The sequence below is a fragment of the Heliangelus exortis genome, chromosome 4, assembly GCF_036169615.1.
Source record: "Heliangelus exortis chromosome 4, bHelExo1.hap1, whole genome shotgun sequence".
Taxonomy (NCBI): Eukaryota; Metazoa; Chordata; class Aves; order Apodiformes; family Trochilidae; genus Heliangelus; species Heliangelus exortis.
In genome coordinates, this window is record NC_092425.1 from 21,132,723 (window position 1) to 21,159,638 (window position 26,916).

At 39.1% G+C, this 26,916-nt stretch overlaps 1 protein-coding gene across 8 annotated transcripts in view; it reads left to right on the plus strand.

Moving 5' to 3' along the window:
• The window catches only part of WWC2 (WW and C2 domain containing 2), a 102,528-nt gene that overhangs the window by 24,446 nt on the left and 51,166 nt on the right, over window positions 1-26,916 (plus strand). For 6 of the 8 annotated variants that reach the window (XM_071743244.1, XM_071743245.1, XM_071743246.1 and 3 more), the window contains exon 2: window positions 12,828-12,937. In XM_071743244.1, coding sequence (XP_071599345.1) covers window positions 12,828-12,937 — 110 coding nt within the window. Of the gene's footprint in view, window positions 1-866; window positions 888-12,827; window positions 12,938-26,916 lie in introns of those variants that run through there. The other 2 variants (XM_071743248.1, XM_071743252.1) reach the window with 2 other exon arrangements.

A 26,916-nucleotide genomic window follows, 5' to 3' on the forward strand; every position in this document is an offset into this window, starting at 1 on the left:
GTAAGTCAGTCTGTGGCTTCTAGTACTCTGCTCTGAAGAATGTAAATATTTTTCTAGAGGCTGTTTTCTATTAAACTATACCTGAAATTTGAGGGAATATTCGAGGGAACTTTCTGAACCATTTGTAATAAGGGCTGGCAGACTTTTTATGGTCTCATTAAAATACATAACTGCAAGCAGGAAAGGAAATATATTTATAAAATTAGTATTGTGTTTGTTCCTTTTCCATTTAAAAAAATTGTTAATACACTTGAAAGATGTCTCCTACTCCTGTAGCATCTGGGAATAGTGTCTGCCAATGCCCAGACATGGGCCCAGGGGTTGTGTGCTATTGGAGCTCTGATCTAGCTCAGTCTTTTTGCAACAGGAGCTGCTGTGTACTGCAAAACACACAATGATTTAATGAAGTCTGCATTAAAAGTTGTTACAAAACAAATGATTGAATGAAAAGCTAGAAATTGGAACATGAAGAACTCAGTATTTAGGACAACTTTTAGAGTGGGTACTCTATCCCCTTGGGCACAGTTTGTAGGTCTGTAACTGAATTGCATTGACCTTGGACAGTTTGTTCATCCCTGCTTCTGGAATGATTGATTATCCTTGGCTGGAGTGCTTCAGAGTGCTGAAGTTGAATGTTTGTGAGGTTATTTCAGATGTTCAGATGGATGGTTCTTTTCAAAAGTGCTTGTCAGAGATTTAAGTTTGCTGCTACTGAAATTGGTAACATTCCTTCTGACTTCAGTGTGAGCAGAGTTAGGTGAGGAAGAGTCCTTAAATATATCCTCTCTATAAATCCAAAGGTTCCTTGCAATGCCAGTGTTTGTTTGCTGGAGGAGTGAAGGGGATCCAGAACAAAATTTTCAAAATTGCTTTCTGTAACTGATGAGGTGAGTAGTGGGGTGATTTGGACTAATGTGTATATGAAATTACATAAAGAAAGAAGGGGAAAAGTTAGGAAAGATCTTCTAATACTGACATTAGCTATCACGGTTGTTTTCTAGTTTTGACTGTGTTCTTTCTTTGAAATGCATTTCTCTTTCCCAGACTTAATTTTCACACTACAAAAATGTCTTATATTTAGCTCTTTAGTAGTTAACTCTCTGCCATGAAGCCTGCTTTTGGTACTTAGTGCCTGACAGATATCCAAGCTGACAGACAATCCAAAATAACAGATTAAATGTTTTAGTCCTTTATTTTAAGTGTATCTGTTTCGATGTGTTCTACTGGAGTATTCCTACCTATGGACATTTTCCTCCTGTTGTTACATCATACTTCAATTTAATGATAAGCTATTCAGGACAGATGTTGTTCCTGTTTGCATATAGAAATTATTGCAGTTTGTGCCTTTTTTGAATTTCACAAAGCAATGCCTGAGTGGGTTTGTTTGGTTTGTTTGTTGTTTGTTTTTTTTTATTTCTTTTGTGTGGGTTTTGCTTTGTTTGGTTTGTTTGATTTATTTAATGGTGTATTTCTAAGGGTGCATCTTCCTATTGTAGGGGAGTAGTGTGATAATAAATTTATTAAAAGAGAAGCTGAGCGGTAGGAGATGGGTAGAGGAAACATACAGTCTCTCCCTGCAAATCTGAACTGAAAGATTTGGAAAACTTCAAACTACTGGTAAAATATCATGGAGTTTATGCACTTCAATTAAAACTAATAGCAAAGTTTCTTAACAGTGCTCACAATTTATGGCAACACGGTTCCCCTCTGTCAGCAGTGTACAGTCACGTAGATACAAATAACCTATAGCAGCACTGCACATAATAGCCTTTTCATAATGTCACTGCATTTGAGCTTTCCAGGGGAAAAGCTCAAAGGTCATATCATTGGGTTATGGCTGTGGAATTATCCCTGTACTAGGGTATGGTTATCAGACATTCCTCACATTCCAGGTGTCTAATATTATAGTGCTTACACGGCAGCGCCAGACCAACTGCTGTGTCAAAGAAAAATGCAGGAGAAAACATTCATGGTGTCACCCGTTTCCACTCCTCTCCCCCTCCTTTCCCCACGCCCTCCCTCCCCCCCCCTCGCCTTTCAAAATGTCATTTCTGCATTGAACTTGGCAATGTTAAAGGGATAAACAAATTACAAGTAGTGACTTGATTGGGGGAGTTGTCCTACAAAACAAATAACTACTCGTAGGCTGAGATGGAGAATACTGCTTCTCCTTTCAATTAAATACTTGTTTTCTTTCCGTTTCAGCAAAATGTATAGCTGTGTTCAGCATGGGGTTTTTCTTCACTGATAGTAATTGTTAAGTGGAAAGCCAAAACAGTTTATCATAATCAAAAGGAAGAGAAAACAAAAAAACCATGCCAGCAGGCAGTTTGACCTGGTCTTGCAACCAGTGGGTGTGGGTCCCTTCCTTCCCAGAAGCATTCTTCCCCTAGGGGTCTCAGCCATTCAGGCTATGTGCTTTTTCAGAAGCACCTGTGAAGGGACAGAGGGAGCTGACATTGAGCTAATGTTGACCCTTTTGTCACTGGGAAGAAGCAGTTGTGCTATGCTTTGTTGCTGTTGCAATTTAATTTTTATGTCAGTTGTTGTCATGCAGAGAGCATCTTACGATAAACTGGAAGGCAGTACATTCCCTCAGTGCTCACCTCGCCCTGTCTTCTGCCTCCTGTACAGAAATCTGAAGTTCTGTGTTCTCTTTTTGTCTTCTTCCTTTGGTGTGTGTGCTCAGTTCCCCACTTGTGAGTTTTTTTAGTGGAGGAAACAGGCAAAATCTTCAGAGGGCCTGAAGATTTCCATCCTTAACTTTTCTGTATTGCATAAAGTTTAGGGACTTTGGAGGAATGAATAGGATTTTTGAGCATTGAAGATAAGTCTTTTAAAATAAAGAAATAAAAATGATAATAATTTTTGTTACTCCATTACAAAGAAGATTGCAGAAGATTTGACAGTATGCTTTTTGTGCAGCTACTTTTATTATCAGGTTTTGGTTTTGAAGGCTACTTGTGCTGCTGTTACGCTAAGTAACTTGTGCTGAGTACACGCTAAGTGTACTCATTCTTTGCAATTTTAAGTAGATTTTTGTTTTAACTTGCTGCTCTTAAGGTGCAGTGCATCTTTAGTAAATACGTGGCTGCATTGGCTTTACATAATGGTATTATATTCAGAACAGATATTGGAAACTAATAACTTTATTTCTGGGTTTTGATGTTGTACAAGCTTAGTAGTGCTCTTGAAGATTTTCTTTTTTTTTTTTTTTTTTTTTTTATTGAGTGGTATTACAAAAAAGTTAGTTGGCTTGTTTTCATCCTTACCCTGGAAGTTAAATGTTTAACAGAATTAAGAAGAGCAATTCCTGAAAAACATTTGAGGAATGGAGTACAGTTTTCTGCTGTAGTTACTGTTTGTCTCCAAAACCAGTCATTGGTGAAATATCAGCTTATTACTTATAAACATTACTTACTGAGTATGGTCAAACGTTGTACAGTCTGTGAAGCTCTTGAACTGATCTTCATGAAGACCTTTTGGTGGTAGCAGTCAGAACCCATAATGGGCTGATCCTGCTATCTCATTTTTCAGTGCACTGCCCTTTTCAGCAAAGCATTTCAAAACAGCCCTGAGTACTTTGCCTAAATTACAGAACCCTCTAAAACCCAAGAAGCATATTTATTCAAGCCTGCTGCCTGTCTTAAGTATTCAAAGGCTGAAAAACCCCATAGAATAGAAATTGCAAGCTATAAAAAAAATTATACTATACCTGTATATTCTTTTAGAGAACTAGAATCAGTGCCCAAATATCTCAAGTTTCCATTCTTTTAATAAAAATTTGACGTTTACCCATCTTTGTACCAACAGGAGCAGAATCTGCAATCTGGAAAAGAAGTGAAAATTTATTACATATATCTGGGAAATACTTGCTGCTGGAGTTATACATTTTTGTCTCCTAAAAGTGTATAACTCTGTTGTGACTTTATTCTCAATTAGTTCTTTCAATTAATTAGTTTTGTGTATCTAGTTGTGATGCAAAAAAGCAAAGGGATGGTACTATCAATGTACAGCTCACAGCTATGTGTAAATGCTAGAAGCATGTCTAGGATTGTCTGATAGTAAACCTATGCTATTGTGTCTAATATGAAAAAAAGCAGATTAGTGGTACACATGCTACTGGCTATAGGCATAAAGCAGCATAATTTAAAGTTACTGAGAATGTTTCTTATGAAAGAATGGGGTGACAGTTTGAACTACTCTTAGTAGCTCTGTATTGATGTAGAAAAGGTAAAATGCATTTTTGCTGTCTTAAAAATAGGCATTTGCTAACATTTGGTTGTACACACCTTGTGAACCAAGGTATACAGATGCATGACCTTACAATATTTATTTTACAGTAGGGGCTCTCATCATGCTGTCCCTTGTTTGATGTGTTCTAATGTGGCACTGATCTCCACTTAGTTACTCTTTCAAAATAATACCTGTAATAAAATGCCAGTATATCTTGCTAATACCCTTATTAAAAGAGAATGTACCTAAGCAATACAAAGGTTGTACATAATGTCTTGGCCTTGGCCTTGTTTCTGAACAGGAGGCACTACTGTTTTAAGAACATGGTGTTTAGAAGCTAAAATCCTGTCAACAGATTAATGAATAAGGTTTTTAAAGGAGACATATTATGTGTGGTATTTGCAAGTTTACAGAATAAAAGAAACAAAGAATATGGCAAAAGGGTGTTTCATGGGTATGCAAAATCTGCCCCTTTCCACAGGTAAGCAGCATAGTTACTACTTCTTAAAGTTAGGAAAGCAACAGCAGTATTATTAGTAGAAAGGAAATGCATTTAATGTTACAGCTTCAGCCACTCTAACTTAGCAGAGAAAAATGTCTTGCTAATGTAATGGAACTTACATGCTGTTAACTGCAGACTCACTGTGGCTGGAAAAGGCCTTTAAGATCATCAAGTCCAACCATTAACCTGGCACTGCCAAGGCCACCACTAAACCATGTCTCTAAGCACATCTACACCTTCTTTAAACACCTCCAGGGATTGTGACTCAGCCACTCTCCTGGGCAGCCTGTTCTAATGCTTGACAACCCTTTTGGTGAAGGCTTTTTTCCTAATATCTAATCTAAACCTCCCCCAGTACAAATTGAGGTTATCTCCTCTCATCCTATCAGTTGTTGCTTGGGAGAAGAGACCAACACCCACCCCTCTACAACCTCCTTTTAGGTAGTTACAGAGAGCAGTAAGATCTCATCTCAAACTCTTTCTCCAGACTAAATTTTCTCTCTTTTCTCAGCTGCTTCTCATAAGACTTGTGCTCCAGACCCTTCACCAGCTTCCTTGCCCTTTGAACATGCTCCAGCACCTCAATGTCATTCTCTTAGTGAGGGGCCCAAAACTGAAGACAGCATTCAAGATCTCACCATTGGCAAGTACAGGGGAACAATCACTTATCTAGTCCTGCTGGCCACACTATTTCTGTTACCAGCCAGGATGCTGTAGGCTTTCTTGTTCACCTGGACACATTGCTGGCTCATATTCAGCTGGCTATCAACACTCTTAGGTATTTTTCTGTTGGGTGGCTTTCCATCCCCTCTTCCTGAAGCCTGCAGCAGCGCATGGATTTATTGTGACCCAAGTGCATGACCAGACACTTTGTCCTGTTGAGTCTCATACAGTTGGCCTTGGCCCACTGATCCTGCCTTTCCAGATCCCTCTGTAAAGCTTTCTTACTCTCAGGCAGATCAACACTTCTGCCCAACTTGCATGCAAACTTTCTGAGGGTGCACTCAGTCCCCTTATCCAGGTCATTGATAAAGATAATCAGAGAACTGGTCCCAGTACTGAGTCCTGGGGAACACCACTTGTTCCATCAACTGGAACCATCACCTGGATTTAACTCCATTGACCACAATTCTTTGCACCTTCCCATTCAGCCAGTTTTTCACCAATGAAGCATATGCCTGTCAGGCCATGAGAAGCCAGTTTCTCTAGAAGAATGCCATGGGAAACTGTGTCTAAGGCTTTACTAAAGTCTAGGTAGACAACATCCACAATGTTCCCCTCATCCACCAAGCGGATCACCTTGTCATAGGAGATCAGGTCAGTCAAGCAAGTCCTGCCTTTCATGAACCCATGCTGACTAGGCCTGATAGCCTTGTCCCGTAGGTGTTGTATAATGGCATCAAGATGATCTGCTCCATAATCTTCCCTGGTGCTAAGGTCAGACTGACAGTCCTGTAGTTCCCTGGATCCTCCATCTGGCCCTTCTTGTAGGTGGATGTCATGTCTTCTAACCTCTGCTCAACTGGGACCTCCCCAGTTAACCAGAACTGCTGATGAATGACATAAAGTGGCTTGGTGAGCACTTTTCCAGCTCCTTTAATGTCCCTGGCTGGATCCCATCTGACCCGACCGACTTGTGTGTGTCTAAGTGGTGTATCAGGTTGCAAAATGTTTTGAGTTGGAATGGCTCCATTCTGTTCCCTGTCCTCCAGCTCAGGGGGCTGGGTACCCCAGGAATAACCATTTTTTTTAGTAAAGACAGAAGAAAAGACGACATGAAGTGCCTTAGCCTTTTCCTCAGCCTTTGCCATTGTGTTGTCACTCACGTCCAATAAATGATGGAGCTCATGTTTTTCGTACTAACATGTTAATGGATATTGACCTCAGCCACAGGGAGCCACAGTGTCTCTTGTTAACTCTGACTTGCAATGTAAATCTACAGCTTGGTCTCTTTTACCATTCTGTTTGCAATAAGTCTGTTGCCTGGTATAGCATTCATGCCACTTAAATTTAGTTACCTTGTATAGGCTAAGGAGCCTTGCATTCCAGCTCCTCCTGTAGTCACTAGGAAAAGAGAGAAACCTTCAGTTTGATTCATCTCCAATCTAGGTAAATGTGCTGAATCAGCCTTTCTAGGATACCTAAAGGACTAATTCTGGTTAGATAACTACCTTTTGAAGTCAATGCAATTATTTGTACCCCTGAGTTTTATAGAAGAAATCTATCTTGGGTGCCTGAAGTGAGTAAAATCCATGTTAGGGAGGATATTGGGATGGGAATAGAAGACGTATTTATAGAACCTTCAAACTTTTGATGACTTTAGCATTAGAAAGTTGGGTAAGGATTGAATTTATTTTAAGATCCCATTGGAACATGAAATTCAGGTGTTCTAGTGAAGAATTTAAAACATTTTTCTTCTTCTATTTGTGCATTCCCTTATCAGTTGTTTTAGATTTTTACAGTTGCTGATCTTGAGCTACTGGTTTGAAATAAGAAATACTTTCAGTGGCCCTTTTGCAAAATAACAACTTAGATGGGGCTGATCTTTTGTTCCTATTTTGTGTCATTGTGCTAACCAAAAATATCTGTAGGGAAGTGCTCAGATGAAACTAAGTGCTACTGTTGTAATGTGTTATTGGTAAGTCATCTCTACACCCTTCTGCAATGTTGCAGGTAGCTAAATGAGCCAGACTCCACGTAAGTGTGCATCTAGTCCTTCCATCACTGCATTTCTTCTGTTGTCTTTTAGTACATGCTCATTCCTGCACATCTAAATAGTAATCTATCTTTTGTCTTCTCAGTTGATAGAGGATAGAGAAGTCTGTTTTTCAGAACAGCTTCTGTCTAGGTAAAGTACTAGTGAGTTCCGTATTGTAAGAGAAAATAAATAATGTGTAATGTGCATCATTGTATATGAGAATGTATGGGTGTGAAAATCAGCAAAACACTTAATGGTGTCACCCAAAATCTTGCTACATGAAGAAGAACATGAGGTCACTTTGGGTAGGGGAGGATTTGGAGAAAGTTTTCAAATGCATGTTGAAGGAGCTGTAGAAGTCAAGCATTGGCTCTAGTCATAATTGAAATCAATACTCCAAGTCTTGGCTGTTGGTCAAGCACCACACAGCAAAGGAAGTATTCTTGGAAGTAATTTTAAAAGAGATTAAGGTGGACCTATTAATAATTTTCAGATATGTATATACCTCTTGCCATCTGCATTTTCTTTCTAATTGATAAGAAGTCTTAGATTTGTTGTGGTTTGTTGGCTTGTTTTTGTCTGTTTCTCTTTCCTCCTGGTCTCCCCCCCTTCCCCATTTGTTGAGATCTGCCTTCTGTAACCTTGCTTTTTTTCCCCACATCTTCCACCACACAGATTATAAATCACAATACATCAGTCTTACAAAATTGATGCTCATAGTTCTATCTAAGCAAAACATGTCAAGCTGAACTCGGTCCTTCAATGTAGATAAAATCAGGTCTTGAAGTATACTAAGGAGGTCAGTAGTTCTGGTACCAGCTGAGTTTAGAAAATGGCACAGACCGGAGTCCTGGGTTTCCTATTGGTAAGGTAGAGTCCTAATCATAGTATGAATAATATCTGGTTCAGTATTACAGTTTATTTAACCCTGAACAGATTTGGGAGAAAAAAGGAGTCAGGGAAGGAATGCAGCAGAACTTGTGCATAGAAGAACATGTTAAAAGTTGTGTGCTGGTGTATGTGTATACATATATATACACATACATACACATGCATATTTTTAAGAACATGAATGGTAATAATCTCAGAAATGTAAAGATCACAGAAATGTAAAATATTGTGGACTGTCTGTATCTCAACAGCAAGGTACCATTCACTAGCGCATGTAGTAAATTCCTCGCTTTTGTGGACCCTGGTTTTAGGAAGAAACCTCTCTCCTATGTTTTGTTTTGTTTTTTTTTTTTTTTTTGTCTAGGGAGTAAGTATATCAAACAAGAAAGTTGTCCAAATGGGACTGTATTGCACAGACAATCCATGGGTCTGTAGTTACAGTTCCATTTTACAGTATCATCAGCCTCTTTATTAACTTCAGGTGCATATATAGACTTACAGGTATGGCTGCAGGTAATATTTACAGGTATTTACCTGCAATAACAGGTGTTAATGATAAGCCATATACCATTGTAGGATCTACATTCTAAGGTCTTCACTAACTTTATGTTTTGAAAACTTTAAAGAAAAATGGGGATTTGAGATGTTAATACAGCTTCTCAATTTGTAAGCTATATTTGTCTCCTACGTTTCCAGGGCATCTGTGAAGTGATTGGCAAGAACATAATTATATACTGTTTACAAATGGAATTGCAAAATGTTTCCTGCTTTTCTTAAGAGTACCCACTTCACCTTACACACACCTGCTTCTTGTTCTTTTGGTCCAGGGAGTACACTTCAATCCATATGCTGAAATAGAAGTGTTGCGTAGATAAAAATGTTAGGTATGAACTAAAGACTTATAAATTAGTCTTCACTTGGAAGGAGTTCTCTAAGGTTAAAACCCACCAAAAATTCCCGTAGGTGAGAATACTTGATCTCAGTTGTATGCCTTTTTAAAAAACACCTTTTTTAAACTAATTAAACTTCCTTATGCTAAATGTGGATAAGTCATCCTTTTTAGTCTATCAGCATTCTATTAAGAATACGCAAATTAGTGATTACAAACTGAAAAAGTATTACAAACTACCTTAGAGTTCAGTGCCCTGAGATGCAGGATTTAATCTTCTATTATGGTGCAGTAAACCTTATTTTTTAGGTTAATGAATGTAATGGCAGTCTGTCTATCATAGGTTATTGTCACAGCTAATGATTTTTACTCAGACAAGATTCCTTCAGTCATTGCTCCTAGGTATTATTTTCTTTCCAATTACATCTTGTAACTCTTTGCTTTCAACTTTTGTCCTGCAAATTCTCTCTTGCATTTTACTAATCTTCAAGTCACATTACTGTCATCCACTTTCCATAGGTATTTTGAAAGTAAATACTGTTAATGTTGAGACAGTTCTAAGGGCTCTAAGCAAATAGATATCACCTTGTGGTGATTGCTGGTTGATTGTAAGAGTCAGTGTCAGGCTCAAAATTCTTGTGCTGTTAAAAGACTATGGAACAAAAAAAAGTTGTGTGGCTGTAACACTCTTTAAGTAATTGCAATTGCTATGTACAGACCTCTTTGTATTTTAAAACTTTACTCAGGAGCAGTTCTCCTGACATAGTTCAGATCTTAAGGCTGAGATGTCCAAGCATGATCCAGCAGAGCAGGATTCATAGAATAATTTGTTCAGTACTGCCTGTATTTGAGGCCTCTCTCTCCCTCTTTGTCTTTTGTTTAAGGTCCAGAGTGGGTGACTCAAGTACTTTCCCACAGTTTTCTTGTGTTGCTCTAATTTATGGAGTGTCTGGAATGATTCAGAGTGTCTGTGATAACACCTGGACAAAAAATCCACATGGCCAGAATAGTTTGCAGTCTAACCTAGAGAACGCACTGTACTAGTAAGTCAATTTTTGGTTAACACCTAAGATTGGTATGGAGTCCAGATGAGAAGGATAGTACTGGGTATATATCTTTCCTGTAGAGGTGGTTTAAAAATCATATCTTGTGATTGTTGCTAACTGTGGTGTGTATCTTTAGTGAAAGTATTGTTGTCTTATGCAGCATTCTAAATGAATTTATTAGAGACCATCTGGCCATATTTATGAGAGTCTGATATGGTCCCTTCTCTGCTATATATTATTTGAAATATTTTTTCTACTTGAACTACAAGACTTGTTTTGAGTCAATACTATAGTATCAAGGCTACGGGTGGCATTGAAGATTTTATTTGGTTTAAGTGTCACAAAAATGCACCATTTTGTAATCTAATTTGAGGCAGGACTTTCTTCTGAGCAAGACGTGCTCTTTCAGCACGTCTTGGCACAAGTTCACATGACTACCCAACCTCACCACAGGCCTGTTGCTTTTCACAGAATCACAGGATTGTCACAGCTGGAAAAGATCTTCGAGATCACAGAGTCCAACTGTCAACCCAGAAAATCTACCATGCCCACTGGAGCATGTCCTGAAGTGCCACATCTACATGGTTTTTAATACCTCCAGGGGTAGTGATGACTCCACCACCTCCCTGGGCAGCCCCTTCCAGTGCCTGACTACTCTTTCAGTAAAGACATTCTTCTAACACCTGCTCTAAACCTCCCACCTCCCCTGGTGCAGCTTCAGGCTGTTTCCTCTATGTGGGTTGATGCTTCCTCTCAGCAGTAGTGGTCTGGGACCTCTGACATGGGTACCCAGTCTGAAGCTGTGATTGGGTGCCTTATCCTGGCTTTAAAGGGCTTCTCCAGCTTTCCTGAGAGTCATCTCCTTCTGTTTAGCTTGCAGTCTGCAAACCAGACAGTAATCTTTGAAGTGGTGCTCATAATTCTGAGTAGGTGGACAGGGCAGTGCCAGGCTGCAGCTTTGCAGGTCAGCTCTTAGCCTTTTGAGCTGCACAGCTGCCATCCTGGCTGTGGCAGCACAGCTTCTGCTGCCCTGAGAGGAGATGGAGTGTAAGGAGCAGAGTGACAGGTCTGAGCTGGGCTTTCTGGAGAGCTCCTTCTCAGAGCAGCCACACTTAAAGCAGTGTGAGCTTGGCTCACTGCAGACCTGGTCTCTCCCTGGAGATCGCTCAGAAGTTTACCCCCATCAGCTTTAGGATGTTCTCTCCTACGTTGTACTGAGGAGGATGGATCATGTCCATTTAGATTTCCTTTAGAAAAGGAGCTCTTGAGCTGGGAAGCAGAAAATAGTGGGTTAAGGCTGAGAAGGAGAGCAGGTAAAACAGAAGCTGCACCTTCTCACTGCACTGAAAAAAGTGTCTGTGACTGGGCATTCTCCTAGGGAATCTCTTTCAGTAAGCAGAACTTTTCTCACTGTTTGCTTCTTTTGCTTATAATCCATACTTTTTATCCCAGTGATCCAGATGTAATTCTACACTGGTAATCCCCTCTACAATTTGTAATAGTTTTCAGTGTGCTTATGGGTTTTTCATAGCATTTGAAAACTAAATTTGTCTTACACTTGTCAATGTGTTCAGCACCACAAATTAAGCATTAGTAACCTTCATAGAGTTATATTGTAAACTTAGGAGAAATATGAGAAAGTAGATTCATGCTCATCATTAAAAAAAACCACTCATAATGATCTTACTCAACACTTTTTTAAACTCTGGACATGCACTAATCTTATCGTTAGTGTGGAAACAATAAAAGCCTAAATCTCTTCTTCTTATTAATCGTATATTAGTCATGGCATTTTTTCTGTGTATTTATTAACAGGAAACTCAATGTTAGTTTTTTCTTTTTTTTCAAAAGGCAGAAAAATGATGACGATGATGACGTTTAGAGCTTTTCTCAGCCTCTGTTATAGAAGAGTCCATGTATCATTATCATCAGTGCATTTTGAGTAATAAATAGGTGCTCCATTATTAAAATGAAAAACTTTATCTTGCTAAAAAAACTCCATGTGAACATCTAAGGCACACTCAGTGTCACTTATAATATGTCTACTCTATGCACACCGCTGCATATTTTGTTCAAGTACATTGGTTGATAAGTGCTGCTAACTGCATCTAAGGTGGCTGTATCATCTTTTCAGAGTTTCCTGTCTGTGGACCGTGAAATCTTGTGCTCTCATCATAGACTCAAGGTTGAAGAGTCTTTTTCTCCTGGGGACAAATAGGAATGTAGATTTATTTTATATTTTTTATAAGCTATTGGTTATTGTTTAATTTTAAAATGTCAAACGTGAAAGATATTGCAGTGAATTTCACACTTGAGTGCCTGTACTGAAAAACATTTGCAATAACTTATGTTCTTGGAGCTAATGAATTCAGAAGGATGGAATAAGGGAAAAACAGTCAAGAGCCTGAAGTTTTAAGAGGGAGAAAACAACTTGCTCTCCTTTCTCCCTGCTATTTCTTTTTTTCTGGCATAATAGGAATTAGTATGAATAGCAAACAGAATATATTCCATATAATGTATAGAAGAGAGGAGAGCTATAGCATTAACTTGTTTGTTTGGTTTTAGGTTAACAAAGCCCTTGTCATTTGCGGATTGTGTTGGAGATGAACTGCCTTGGGGATGGGAAGCTGCATATGATCCTCAGATTGGTGTGTACTATATTGACCACATCAACCGTAAGTATTTTTAATTTTACCATATTTATTGCATAAGAAGACTCATGATTAGACTTTCCTGAGAAGCTTTTAAAGAATGACTGGGAGTAGGTAAAGATTTTTAGTGAGAGAAGTGTTGTTAAAGTAATAATTTCTGATTTTTCAGTAGACAAATTATCCCATTTGTGTGCATGGATTTATGGGGGATGATTGCAGATGCATTATATCAGGCTCAAAATTATTCCCATGACCCTTCATCCTTTTCTGTAGAAGAAGTCTTTGCAATATGTAGTAAATAAAGATGGTGTCTGTAAAGTGTATGATGTTTGGCTCTTAAATATTCAGCAATGCACACTGGTGGAGCTTGATACGAGTAACAAAAACCAGCTTCAGTCTAACTGCTGAAATGAACAGTTGTAGATAGGTAGCTATGTGGTGTGAGGGGGTATTTGTTACTTGCATGTGAGGTCCAGCAAGTTCTAAGAATGTTGTAGAATACATTTCAGGTTATAAATGCTATGTTTTGTAGTAACTGGAAAGGGAATAGTGAATCGAATGATGGGGAAAAGTTACCCTTTGGTATAGCATTATTGGCTTTAAAAGGCTTACAAGAAAATCTGCTGATACAGAATGACTGCATCTGTTTCTACAAATATTTTTAATTGCATGGGAATTATGTCTAAACCATGCAAAACTATAGCAAAATTTGAAACACAATGTTTGCTAGACTTATTGAAATTAATTTATTCCTGGAAGCATTTCTCTCTTCCTTTTATGTGTTCGTTACTCCATAATAATTAATACCTTTTCCTATTTTCTCAAGTTCTTTTTTAGTAACATAATAGAAGAGATTCTATTTGAGATCAATACCTGAATTTAGATGTCTGCATCTGTTCTGGCTGTGCTGTGTTCTTAAACACCAGTAAGGTGTCTATGGCCATTTGAGATAGCTTTAGGTTAACAGAGACAACTGCTCCATGTCAGCAGGTACAGCATGGATGGTTAGAGGCCAGTGGTCTTCTGGAACAAAGGTGGAGGGAAGGTCCATTACCCTGTGTCATTGCAAATGTATGGGCAAGTGATTCAATTCTGAGGTGTCTAAGCTGCTTTTGTAATCAATATCTATCTAGTCAATACACCCAATGTAATGTAAAGTGAGATGTAGCTGCCTGGTTGGGTGTCTGCTTTGAAGATGAGCTGACTTAAGCTCCTCTGGTTTAGTTAGACTGGGAACTTTGATAACAAGAATGAGACACTAGACATCTGCTGTGCTTATTGAGCACCTCCAGATAGGCACCTGATCTTGAGCTGAATCCCATCCAGTAACCCCAGCTGGGGTTTTATAGTCAATTGGAATAACAATGAGAGTCCTCTGAACTTATGAGTGGTGTTTAACATTTCTGAACTTTAAAAAAAAACATACCTGATTGAATTTGAAAGGTGAAGAAGAAAAAAAAGGTTTTGCTTTTGAATCTAAATACTATTATAAAAGGAAAGTTTAACTTCTGCTTTGTCCAAAACCATAAAACTTAAATTATAAAATTTTAAGCAGGCAAATACACATTTTGGGGTGTTCTGAAAGTGCTTTTAGATCACTGCTTTTATTCCACACATGCTCAACATTTCTAATAAGTTCTAAAAAATCTCAGTCTCAAAGTTTTGTTGCATTTTAAAAACTATATTAAAATTTTTCCTTACGTTTAAGTGCTGTTTATGTGCATTGGAGGTGTATTCCTGAATATAAGCTGTTCGTGGGTAAAAGTTCTGCTTTATACACATATAAAATGTTGAGACTTGGACAGCATTGTCTTGGGATTCTCTTGACAATACACTGCAAACAGTAATGCTTCACTTAATAGAGAAGAATTGTGAATACCCATCTGTACATATGTCTTTCTGTGGTCGGGACACGTGATTAGGGGTTTTATATGATGTTCATGAATATCATAGATGACAAAGTGGTGTATTTGGTATCCTTACAGTCGTTTCCATTCAGTCTTCAGTAGTGCATTTGGTTTCTGTTGTAGTAATGTATGGGGTGCTTTGTAACAATTTCAGAGAAACTTATTATTTTGTAAAGTGATATATTTTAGTTTGGTACTCTGTATTTTGCTCAATGTTTTGGTGAGAGCACTCTTGAGTAGCTGTGAGGTAAAGTGCCTAAGTGTCTTAAAAGCAGGTCATTTGTCTGATGTGCCAAATGTGGAGATTATTACTTTTACTTCTTCTGACAGGAGTGTATGTGTTGTTTTGATACTATTGAAATCTCTGTTATGAAATTCACTAATAACTAAGGGGGAAAGCCTTTCTTGAAAGCTGTTTCTGTGCCTGCTTGCTGCTTTATTAGCAGTTTAATACTTCAGATATGTTGAATATGCTTTCTGGATTTGAACTCTTAAAATTCTCATTCAGGGCAGTGGATATGTTAGCAAGGAAGAGTCCTTTTTCACCTGTATTGATTATAATTTTGTTAATTCTCCCTTTTACTGGAAAAAACAGCTCAATGAGGTAGAGAAAAACTGCACTCACTACAAGAAGGACAAAATGTGCAGATGCCTGAAAAACAGGTTGAATAAAGCGGAATTTCAGGACCCATATATGTCAGCTTCAGTAGTGCCTTGGGGAGAAATCTGCTGCCATGTATTAGGTAGAGAGAGGTGGCTAAATACATTTCATGCTCACTGCCTCCTGGCAGGATTTATTTCAGCAAGATGATTGTGGAAAGGCCTGTTGATTCTTCCCTCCTGCATACCATAATTAAATATTCTTAACAGCTTCTCTATTACGTGTCCTCTTTTTCTATTTTTGTTCCTACTTTGTGCCTCTGTGCAAAGCTACATTTGATAAAACTGTCAAGTTTCATGTTGTCCACAGGACTTTGGAGCTGTTGTACTAAAACTGGCCAATCATGTTGGATTTCTCAAACCAATCCAGTAAGCTATAAGCAGCAGGCTAGACTTTAGCACAGTAGACTGTAAATTCAGAAGGTTTCGCTTATGGTTGTTCCCTCCTTTTCTGTTTAAAGGTCTGAAGGTTGAATAAGTTAAGGATGGAATTTCCATTAGTGGTCAGTATGGGACTTATTCCACTCCTCTTAAAAGTGGATGTTGGCAAAGCTCCCACTGATTTCAATAAAGCAGTACTAGGCTGCACCTTGCAAAGTTCTAAAACTTCTACCAAATTTCTATGTCAGTTCATACAAAATTACTTGAATCAATGTATCTTTTTTTAAAAAAAGAAAAATTAAATATCTTCCTCATAGCTGTAGGTACCTTAGATCTTTACACTTCCCTTCTCCCATAGAAACCTTCCCTTAACTGCATGTGGAAGTTCAATTTCTTCTCCACAGAGGGCTAAGAGTTGTCTGTGAGCAGTCTGCAACTGTAAAATATTCCCTCAGACTTGGGGAACTTGCTTTCGGTGTAAATATATTTAAGTATAATTTGATTTTATTATCATCACACACTTTGTGTAATTTTATGTCTCTTAATGAGGGGTTTGGGGCTTTTTTCCCAGGTCTTACTGATTGCCTTAGAACTTTCTCATGATCCTTTTGCATGATGTAATCCACTCTTAGAAACACTGACTGAGGTCATTACTTTCTGAATATATTACCCCAAATAGGAGTTTTAATGTGATGCTCTCAGCTTCAAGGGAGACCAGATTACAGACCATATGGTAAGACAGAACCCGCATATGATGAGGGTAGCTAATACTGTAGGAACCTAAATGCTTACCCTGTGTTAGAGGGATGGCTAAAGGGATGCTATTTAGAGGTCAGGGACTGAAGAGTTCCTTTTGTGCAGAATCCATATTAATCTGTGGCATGGGAGAGTCCAAAGATTTTACATCTTACACTGTTCACTCTTAAAATTGATGTTGTGTATATGGACTCATGTTGATCTGCTTCAACTAATTTGCTCACATTTACTGATTTTGCTGAATAAGTGAGGAATGCAAGGCAATACGAAAAATAACATAAACTTATTACTCCATTTCAGCTCATGACTCCACAGGTGAAGTCATGACTTCTACATTTTTCCAGTCCTTCTGCAGGATTTACAGCATTAGGCATTAAGTGGCTGAGATGCAAACATTTTTGGCTCTTAGAGCTTGGATTTATGAATACTTTTAAGCTGATATAGTCTTTGAAACAAGTGCTCCTGCTCTATTGCTACCTCTGCCCTTTTGTTCTGTCCCTGCAATGTTTTTGCTTATACTGGCATGAACATTTGCATGGCTAGACAGTGAATCAGATCAGGGGGCTGATTTGTGTTGAAACTAATCAGGTGTGGGGGGGAAAAAAAAGTTACTACTTTTTGTCCCTTCCACACCCCTACTTATGCAAGCAAGAGAGAGAAGGTGACCTGGGGATATGAATGAACAGGGAAGTGGAAGCGACAGGGGACAGCTGCATTTTGTGGCAGCACATGTTAAAGGTATTTTGATGACACCCTGGAACTTTCATCTGTTCTGTGCCCTGTACAGTCTTGCCAAAAAGCAGTTTTCACTCTGAAGCTGTGATTTTCAGGTGCACTCCTCCAGTGGTGGTGGCTGCTGAAGTAGCAGTCATTGCTTGCCCTGGTTCCTGCTCCCCTCGTGGTGTCAGCGTGAGGATGTGTAGTAAACACAGACAGCCGGGAAGCACTCTGCTTCCTGAGGTTTGTCAGTTGTGTAGTTCCCCACCTCCTCTTCCCCACATCTCCTTAGGGTTTCTAATCTCGATGACTGCATGGGATGTGTGTAGCTGAGCAGCTGTGGTTGTTATGGAAGCAGGAAAGGGAAACCTCTATTTTTGGCTTGACATGTATAATCTGAGGGAATCCTGGGCTGGCACAAGTTCTGCCTTGCCTTCAGCACTTTACAAATTCCTAAACAACTTATCCCCCTTACTCCAGTCCTTAATTTCAAGCTCAGGCATAACAAAGCATTTGTTTGTTTTCTTCGTTGCATTTATCTAATTAACCTATGAAACATGTATTCTGCTGTTAGTAATGTTTAATGGCAAAGGTTAACAGAAAGGAATTGAATTACAGTATTTAAAACATAAGGATAGGAAGGAATGACTGCTCCTAACCCAGTAGTATTTCAGACCATCTCGTCACTCTCTGTTTGCCACTCTGTACTTTCTGTTCAATGTTACTACTTTTCTCCCTAGCTGTTTACCTACACTGTGTGACACTTAAAACACAATATTTTAACTATGGGTATTCTGTTTGGTTTGGTGGTTTTTTTGTAATCTTAAAGGCTTTCACATCAGTTTATGCTCATGTAACCAATTTATGGGGTTTTGTGGCTAAGCCGACTCTTCGCTGCTTCAGCCTGGTACTCTGGTACATCTGCATCTGTGAAAGCACGGCAGACTGTTTTCAGACAAGGAAGAAATCTGAAAATCCCGCCATGGGTCAGCAATTACTGTTAACTTGAAGGAACTGATGGTGTATCATGATCATAAATGTGCACTGTTTGTTCCCATGAGTCATCACCATCTTCTGAGTGGTGACATGCAAGCGTTTGGGAAACAATTGTAAGGATGCATCAGCAAACACACATGGTAAAAACCCAAGTGCAGTATATCTTGAATCTTATGTATAGGTAAGCATCTTTTCCACACCCTGCTTATAGGAAGGTAATTATCTAGTGCATACTGGCTGCAGGAGGGCTTGAGCAATGAAGGTTCTGGATTAAAGATTATTTTAGCTGCTGACTTTTATGTAAAGATCATACTTGCATTGTTTGCCTTATGTCTTATTTCTGATAGCCATAGCAATGGAACATTGCCTGCTTACTGGATAATGCAGAGCTCGCGTTTCTACTGCATTTGTCTCTGAGGCACATAAGCACATGCTACCCAATATCTAGAGGAAACTGATGTGCCATCAGGGTAACACTTATTCATAAAAATATCTGAATAAATATTTCTTGGAAATCTGCTCATGCTTGCACAGTATAGCTGGAAAACATCCTCACTTTCTCTCTTTATTCAAATTCAACCACAGAGTCATCTTATAGGAAAGTGAAGGTGTCTGGAAGACAGAAGTGTGTGTGTGTAAGCTTTATGGCAGGAAACAAACTGTATAGAGCTCAGTTCAGAGTATACCCTGAATAACCTAATTTTCTTCCATGTCTCTCTTTAGAAGCCATATTCCATCTTATTATGTAGCAGAATGTGTTTCTTTGAGTATCCAGCTACGATAGATCACTCTAAAAATGCTGTCTCTCTCATCTTGTTGGGCTGCACAGCCTTTCTGAAATTGGTGCCTCTGTAATGTGCTGTTCATTATTTTTATGTACCTATTGAACAAATATATCAGTGTGAAATGACGTAGTATTTGTGAAATTTTCCTCAAATTTTTGGCTGTGAATTGCTTTTCTTGTTTGTGTTTGAATTGTAATATTTTAGTAAGCTGTGGGACAGGGAGCATAGGGAAAGAGTAAGAAAACGCATGGAGATAGGTTCTGGTATGCAAGCAATGAAGTACATTCCTTAAGGCAGTCTAGTAACACTTGATTATTCTCCCTGAAACTAATTCTAGTACATTTGCTCCTTTGCTGTTCATTAAGACTTGCATCTCTGTTGCCTGCAATACTTGTTATGCCAGTTGAAGTACAATGAAGTAATATTTGCAGTCTTTCAGCCTTTTTTTTTTTTTTTTTTTTTTCTTCTAAGTGTCTTTTTGTCTGATTGAAGGCAAAAGTACTGGAGATTTAAAAACCAGCTTGTGTATCAAGACATGGGTTATACTAGTAGAATAAATATATCTATAGTTTTAACATGATGTTGATAAAATTGCCTTCACCACTGACCACTCGCATTACCCAATGATGGTTGATATCAGGCACCATTTTTCCTCTTCTGATGTTAAATGTTGTTGTTCAAGAGGGTTGTTGTTGATTTTATGGGGGGGGTTGTGCTATCTTGAGACATTTTTATATGAGATATCATTGAAATCTTAATTCTCTTTCACTGCTGCTGGTCCCAGTTTGGCTTGTGTGCAGCTCTTTTAGGGGCTTATCCTCAGCATGTGGTAGGCTGCTCCCCGGGTATCCTCTCCTTTGCAAAACTCCTCTGTGGAGTAGGATGTTATCCTATCAAAGCAAAGGCATTGGGAGCTGTTCAAAAACCAATCTGAATTTTGCTGGTGCACCGGGGTTCAGAAGAAGTGCTGGTGATGAGAGATTCTGAATGAAGTTGGCTATTTGTGTTATTTTCTTCTTCTTATTCACCAGTTATGCTCACAGGCAAAACAGATCCAACATGGGGGAAAAAAAATCAATTTATCATTAATCAAATCAAAACAGAGAAAACACAAACCAGAGCTTAAATACTTCACCCCACCCTTCCCTTCTTCCCGAGCCCAAAGTATGTTGTTCCTGATATCTCTATCCTGCTTCCCCCCGGCGGCACAGGGGAACAGGGAGTGGGGTTTGCAGTCTGGACATCACAGGTTTGTTCTCTGCCGTTCCTTCCTCTTCAGGGAGAAGGATTCCTCACAATGCTTTCCTACCCCAACGTGGGGTCCCTCCCATGGGAGAAAGGCCTTCACAAACCCCTCCAGCCCCCTCTCTTCAGGCACCGTCTCCCTCTTCTTTCTCACCAGCCTTTGTGTCTCTGCCTCCGGCATTGCTCTCCTCTGGGGTTGCTTTTTCTCTCCACGTGTTGATTCCTCTCACCTCTCTCTTCTCATTTGCCCTGCTCGTAACTACCGTGTGTCTCCCTTTCTTGAATATGGCTGGGGGAGGGGACACCTTCTCTTCTACCAAAACGAGCACTGCATAAACCCAGAACACTTCCCCAGCTGGGTTCTTCTTCCTCCTTCATACTGGCCCACTGGACTTTTAGTGCTACTCTCCTAACCTGCCAGAACATGATGTTTCAGCTTTCATGTTATCTTCTGGAGCCAGTGAGTGGGTTTAGTGTGTCAAATAGGCTTTGCACTATGTTGAGTGAGCACCAAAGAGAACAGGAATGTGTAACGCTGGGGACTGTGGGCTGAGGTGACAGTGGAAACCATCACTGCCAAAAAGGAGGCTGTTACAGCAGCTCCAGCTGTCTCTGGTACTCATTTCTAGCCAGGTCAACTAGTTTCCCCTGGAATAGACTCTACTGAGACAGTGATTCTGCTACATGTACAAACTGGAATATTATGGGTGTGTGTTTAAAGAGATGAGAGTTCTCTTTTCAAGATGAAAAGTATAAAGTCGTGATTTTTTTCTCCTCTTGCTACTTCCCAAGTAACAATCTAGCACATCCAGCATTTTTTTCAGTGAGACCTCTTGAGAGTCTTTTCTTTAAAGACTCTTTTTCTTTAACTTAGTTGCCTAAATGCAGCATGTCTGACTGAAGACAGTTTATGTGTGGCTGTTCTAGAGCCAATCAACACTACTATTTTTTTTGGCAAGGGGAGATGGTGGAAAACTATTGCTTCCACGTATTGTTTATCCTGTAGTAAAATATCCAATTCTCTCATGTCTAGCGGTAGGGCGTCAGGGAGCTGTTCCCTTCCCTGTGGGACTTTCTAGTGGGATTTTAATTTCATGTATTCTAGGGAAATATGATCTACTGCTGATAAGGTAATAGTTTCCTTCTGTTCAAGTAGACTAAAAAATTTGGCAGAGCTTCTTGACAGCAGACAGGAGCATAACATATGAAAATATCTCTTTTAAAAAAAGGCATACCTGACTATCACTTGTACCTTCTGTGTAATATACATATTATGTATAATTGCACAGAGCATGCACAGCATTGTTACCCTTGAAGCAAGTCCTAGCCAAAGGAATAAACAAAACTTTCAAGAGGTAAAGTCAGTCCTGGCATTTTGTTTTGAATTCTTGTTTGGGCCAAATTACTTGCTGCATTTTAAGTGCATTGAACCTGGGTGGCAGGGAGCCAGGAAGAGTGCATTTCATGAATAGCAGTCTGATCAAAGGCAGCAGGGCTTGCTCTTCTGCGTGACAGGGCTGTGATCCTTTCAGTGGGCAGGAATGTCCTTGGGTGGAGGGTGCCCTTGTGTGGTTCCACTGGGTGGGACCTTGAATGTTTTCTGTCTTACAGAATTTTCCCCCAGTGTGGGTAGTCACTCGTATCTTTAAAAATAGGAAGAAATAAATTGCTTGTTTATATTTTTTAATAAATTAATTAACTACCCACTTGCAGCAATTTGTTTAAAGTTAAATCAATTTGTTTTAAATCAAGATCTCTTAATAGAATTGAATAATTTTGATCCACAAGTGGCTTTGCCTAATGATGCTAAAAACAAGTCAAATTAGGAATATGTAACCTGAATACTAGGCACACCACAATCCCCCTCATTCTGTTTACTATGACTCATTGTGATTGGACAGAGCAAGATGGATTTTTTTTTTTTTAAGAATCTAAGCAATGGTCTGGTATGGCCTGATGTATAATTTTTAGGTGTTTAAAGATCCATTTTTAAGATATTCCTTTTGGTCATATCTAAATTTATGCTACAGAAAATAATGGACAGTATGTTTTCTTCATTTTCTCTATAAGAAATGGCTGAACTGTTGAATTTATTTGGTGATGCATGAAATGTTGGAGAGGTGATGCTCAGGGAGTGGCTTGGTCATTCTCCACTGCTGATGATTGCGTCCGTATCTGCTGCAGACGGGATTGTAAGGTATCCTGTTGCAGTCAGCAGTGGAAACATTTGCCCTAAAAGAACAAGTGTGATCTCCCAAGTTTCTTTTACATCACCTGTTGAATAATAAGGGTAGGGAAATATTTAGGTGTTCTTTGTGGTTCGGACCTCTCTTTGGTTAAAGCATGAAGGGCTTCACATCTCATTTTGAAATGTTGTTCCCTCAATTACATGTGTGTAATTATCCCAGTAATATTCTTATGTATACAGGTTTGACCTTAACAGCAGATGCTTAAAACATTCTTGTCTGAGAAAAACACCCAACACCCTATCTTTGTGAGGCTTTATTCTGAGAAGTATAAATATTTGATTTTGACAGAACTCTGCTTTTTGAAAAAAAGCTACTGGCTCTTGGAAGGTAGACATGCTCAAATGAACATCCTTTTCAAAATGCAGCACCCCAGTACCAGAAGTATCTCTAGTTCTGTCTTTATTGGTTTTCTCAGCAAATCTACTGATTAAAATTGAGACAACTGAAAATTGTAGATAAACAAGTACATGGTGCTGCTACATAGACGAATTTTTTATGTATATAAACAATTTGCCAAATAAGTGATATGCTTTTTGGGGGTTTCTGCTTAATAGTACTTAAAAAGACATAGAGTAAAAAATACTCCAGAGCCTTCTCTACTCAGTAAAAGTTTAGCAACAATTCTGGGATAGTCATTATAGTACTGTTTAGCTTTTTCCAGGATTATGTATTTTCCTGACTGAGCATTCATTCTGGAATAGAATACACACAGATAGAACTGGCAGAGAATAATCAGACCAGCCAATGTACCTACACAAGCAAATGCCCAAACCTCAGTATGCTGAAATTACAGTGTCCAATTTTTTAAGTGCAGGGTCACCTTCAACTCATTTATGACTATCGGTATAAAAGATGTTAGCTCATACAATCATAGTACTGTTTTGCACATGAGGCTTGGAGAGGCAAAAGGAGAATGGTTTTGTTTGTCAGCAATACCAAATAATCTGCTGTTGATCAGCTTTGTCCTTCTTTTGCAGTCACAAGGACAAGGCATCTGTAGGCCATGTTTTAGGACTCTGCAGGCTACATTTGGTCTTTGTGCTGCATGTTGAGCAAACCTCCCTTAAAACCTACAAGGCAATTACCTACAATGTGTTTGAAGATGAGACTTTCCAATTTTGTACGATTATTTGGTGGCTGCTGGTTGCACTCTTAAAATACAATCACATCATTACAGTCTTCTAAAAAACAGCATAACTGCATTTATCCTATTTGATCATTGACCCATGAGAATCCTCCTTCATGCTCTTCATCCTGCTTCACAAAGAAAGGACACCTCTGGAAACCAGCACTTCTTGTGTAAATAGCTGTGGGTGATGTGTTAAAGCCCAACAGCAATAAGTGACCACAGATGGGGATGTGTTGGCTGTTTAGGAGAGAAAAGGTACCAGTCTGCTCCTTTGTGTGCCTGATACCTTTCTGGGAAAGAGCAGGTAGCTATGTGGATATATATGTGCGTGTGTCTGTAGCTATAGTTAGCTTTCTGGAGAAAGTATTCCTGCTGGGGTTATTGGAGAACCAACTGTGTATAAAGCTCTGTGCTTTGAGAGAGTGCACTTTTGTGCAACTTGTGTTGATGTGATTTATACTCTCTATGCATCTGTTGTGTACATCTAAGAAATACAATTCCCAAGTAGAAAAACAAAAGCTTGTCATGTTTGTAAATGGTGGAGAGGGTCACCAGCTTGGGTGGGAGTGGGAGTGTGTTTTTATTTGTATATGAAAGCATCAGTAGTTTCATAGACATTGTCAGTTTAGGATTCTACAGGGTTAGTTTTATGGGATTATTCTTTTTATTTGCATGTTGTTTTGGTGTATGCAATACTAAGACCAAAAAAGGCTTTTGAAAAGCTGGTACTTAATAAGGAATATTGTTATTAATAAGAACCTGTCCTTCCCAGTTTTTGCTGTTACAAGATCTGTTTTCATAGATGTAGTTGAATGAGAGTGCCCTCTACACAAGAGTGCAACTGAGCTACAGTTTAAGATTAATCAGGTTGGTTCTGCTGCAGTTCCTTTTTCATAGATTTGTTTTGGTTGGAAAACACCTTTAAGATCATCAAGCCCAACCATTAACCTAGCACTGCCAAGGCCACCACCAAACGATGTCCCACATCTACATACACATCTTTGTGCATCTCCAAGGATGGTGACACAACCACTTCCCTTGGCAACCTGTTCCAATGGTTGACAACCCTCTCAGTGAGGACATTTTTTCTAATACCCGATATAAACCTCCCCTGGCACAATTTGAGGCCATTTCCTCTCATCCTGTCACTTGTCACTTAGCAGAAGAGACCAGCACCCAGCTCTCTACAACCTCCTTTTAGGTAGTTGTAGAGTGTGATATGGTTTCCTTTTTGGGTCTCCTTTTCTCAGACTTAACAACTCTATTTACCTCAGCTGCTGAATTGAGCTCTAGACCCTTCATTAGCTTGTTGGCCCTTTTTTGGGCCATGCTCCAGCACCTCACTGTCATTCTGTTGTGGGTTAAGCCTGGGCCAGCAATCAACCATATGACAGATGCTCTCTATTAATCCTTCATCCCCTCCCTGGTAGAGAAAGGAGAGAGAATAAGGGAGAGAGACTTAGTGGCTGGAAACTAAACTACACAGCTTTAATGAAACAGTAATGATGGAAAAAGAAAAATTATGAAATATATACAAATATACACAAAAGCGATACCAAATAATAGTGGCAAATAACTCTCACATCACCACCGAGGCTGCAGGGCAGCCCTGGGAAGGTCCAGGCTGGACTCCTGGAGTCAGCAGCAGGAGGTTCATCCTGGAGCTGGAGGCAGGAACACACAGATTCAGGCTGGCACAGAGCAGGACCACAGGCAGATGAATGAACAAAAGCCTCCCAGGATGCTGGCCATGGATGAAGGTGCAGAAGAAGGGTTTGACCTTCATGATGCCTCAAATTTATACCAAGTATGACCCGTATGGGATGGAATATTCTGTTTGGTCAATTTTGGTCACCTGTCATGTCTGTTCCTCCCTAAAGGAGACTTGCAGGTGTGACCTCTTTACTCCCTTTCTCTTTCCAGAGCATAAAGTGTTCCTCAGAACTGAGCAGTGGCCTTGGGTTTGCACACCATTTTCTAGCTGTAACTATAGACATCAAAAGTTATTGGTCCTAGAAACAGACACTGGCTGAGAAATTTGCTGTTAATATTAGCAAGTACAGCTACTTATGAGAGACTCAGCTGAAAGCAAAATTAAAAGACAGAAAATTAGTTCTGTCCTGTCCCAAACCAGGACACATTCTTGTAGTGAGAGGCCCAAAACTGAACACAGTGTTTGAGGTGCTGCTCCACCAGTGACACATCTTCCGCCATGTGTTCCATGTGTTCTGCATTGGTTCTCCCACTAGATCAATTCAGAGAACTAAAGTGGCAGAAATCTAAACCTGAGAACAAACTTTCCTTCTTCTTTTTGCAGATACCTTGCACTTAAATACTGAGGCATTCAATGTTACTTTTTATCTTTGTAGATTTATATAGCTTTATAGTATGTAACTTAGAAAGAAGATGCAGTGTGGTTCATGTTTGCATTTAGATTTTAAACTTTTCATCGTGATGTCTTATGAGAATGTTTTTGTACTTAGTACAGCCTTAAGGGAAGAATATTTATTGTTCATTATTGAAAAGTGATGAACCAAGTAAGGAAATATTGATTATAAGATTGAACATTCAAGTTGGAAACACCTCAGAAAGGTGATTTGGTCCCATGTATCTTAGGCACCTTTCTTGGGTGGAGTGAAGTGGCCTTTGAAGATGTCCCTCACTGTTGACTGTTAAAAAAAGTTGCATCTTGGATCAGATGCCTAGCAGGGAAGGGATAAAGTTAGGTGAAATGATTTGGAGAGTTAATGTTCTCTTAGTTCATTTATGAGGGATAAGATAAAACTGTTTTCCAGAGAGAAAGGAGAGAGATAATCACTATAAAACATGAACAATATGGCTGTAAAAATTAATGGAGAGTAGAGGGGTTGAAAAAATGTAATAGGTAAGATGAATTTTAATTTCTGTTCAGAAATGCATTGATTTTAAGATGTCACTAAAAGATGTTATTGACTGATTATTTTTGAATACTTTCATGCAAAAAAACCTTTTTTTTTTTTTTTCTTGAGTTCTAGGTTGTTATTAATTCGAGGTTGAAGGTGTGGGAATGATCTCCATAAGCATTTTCATATTATACCCTAATTTTGCACTTGGTCCCTTAAATGCTGTTTCAATTGTGGCAAAGAAAAACCTAAATAAAATTGAGCATCTGCTTAGCAACCAAAGCTAGGCTATGGTT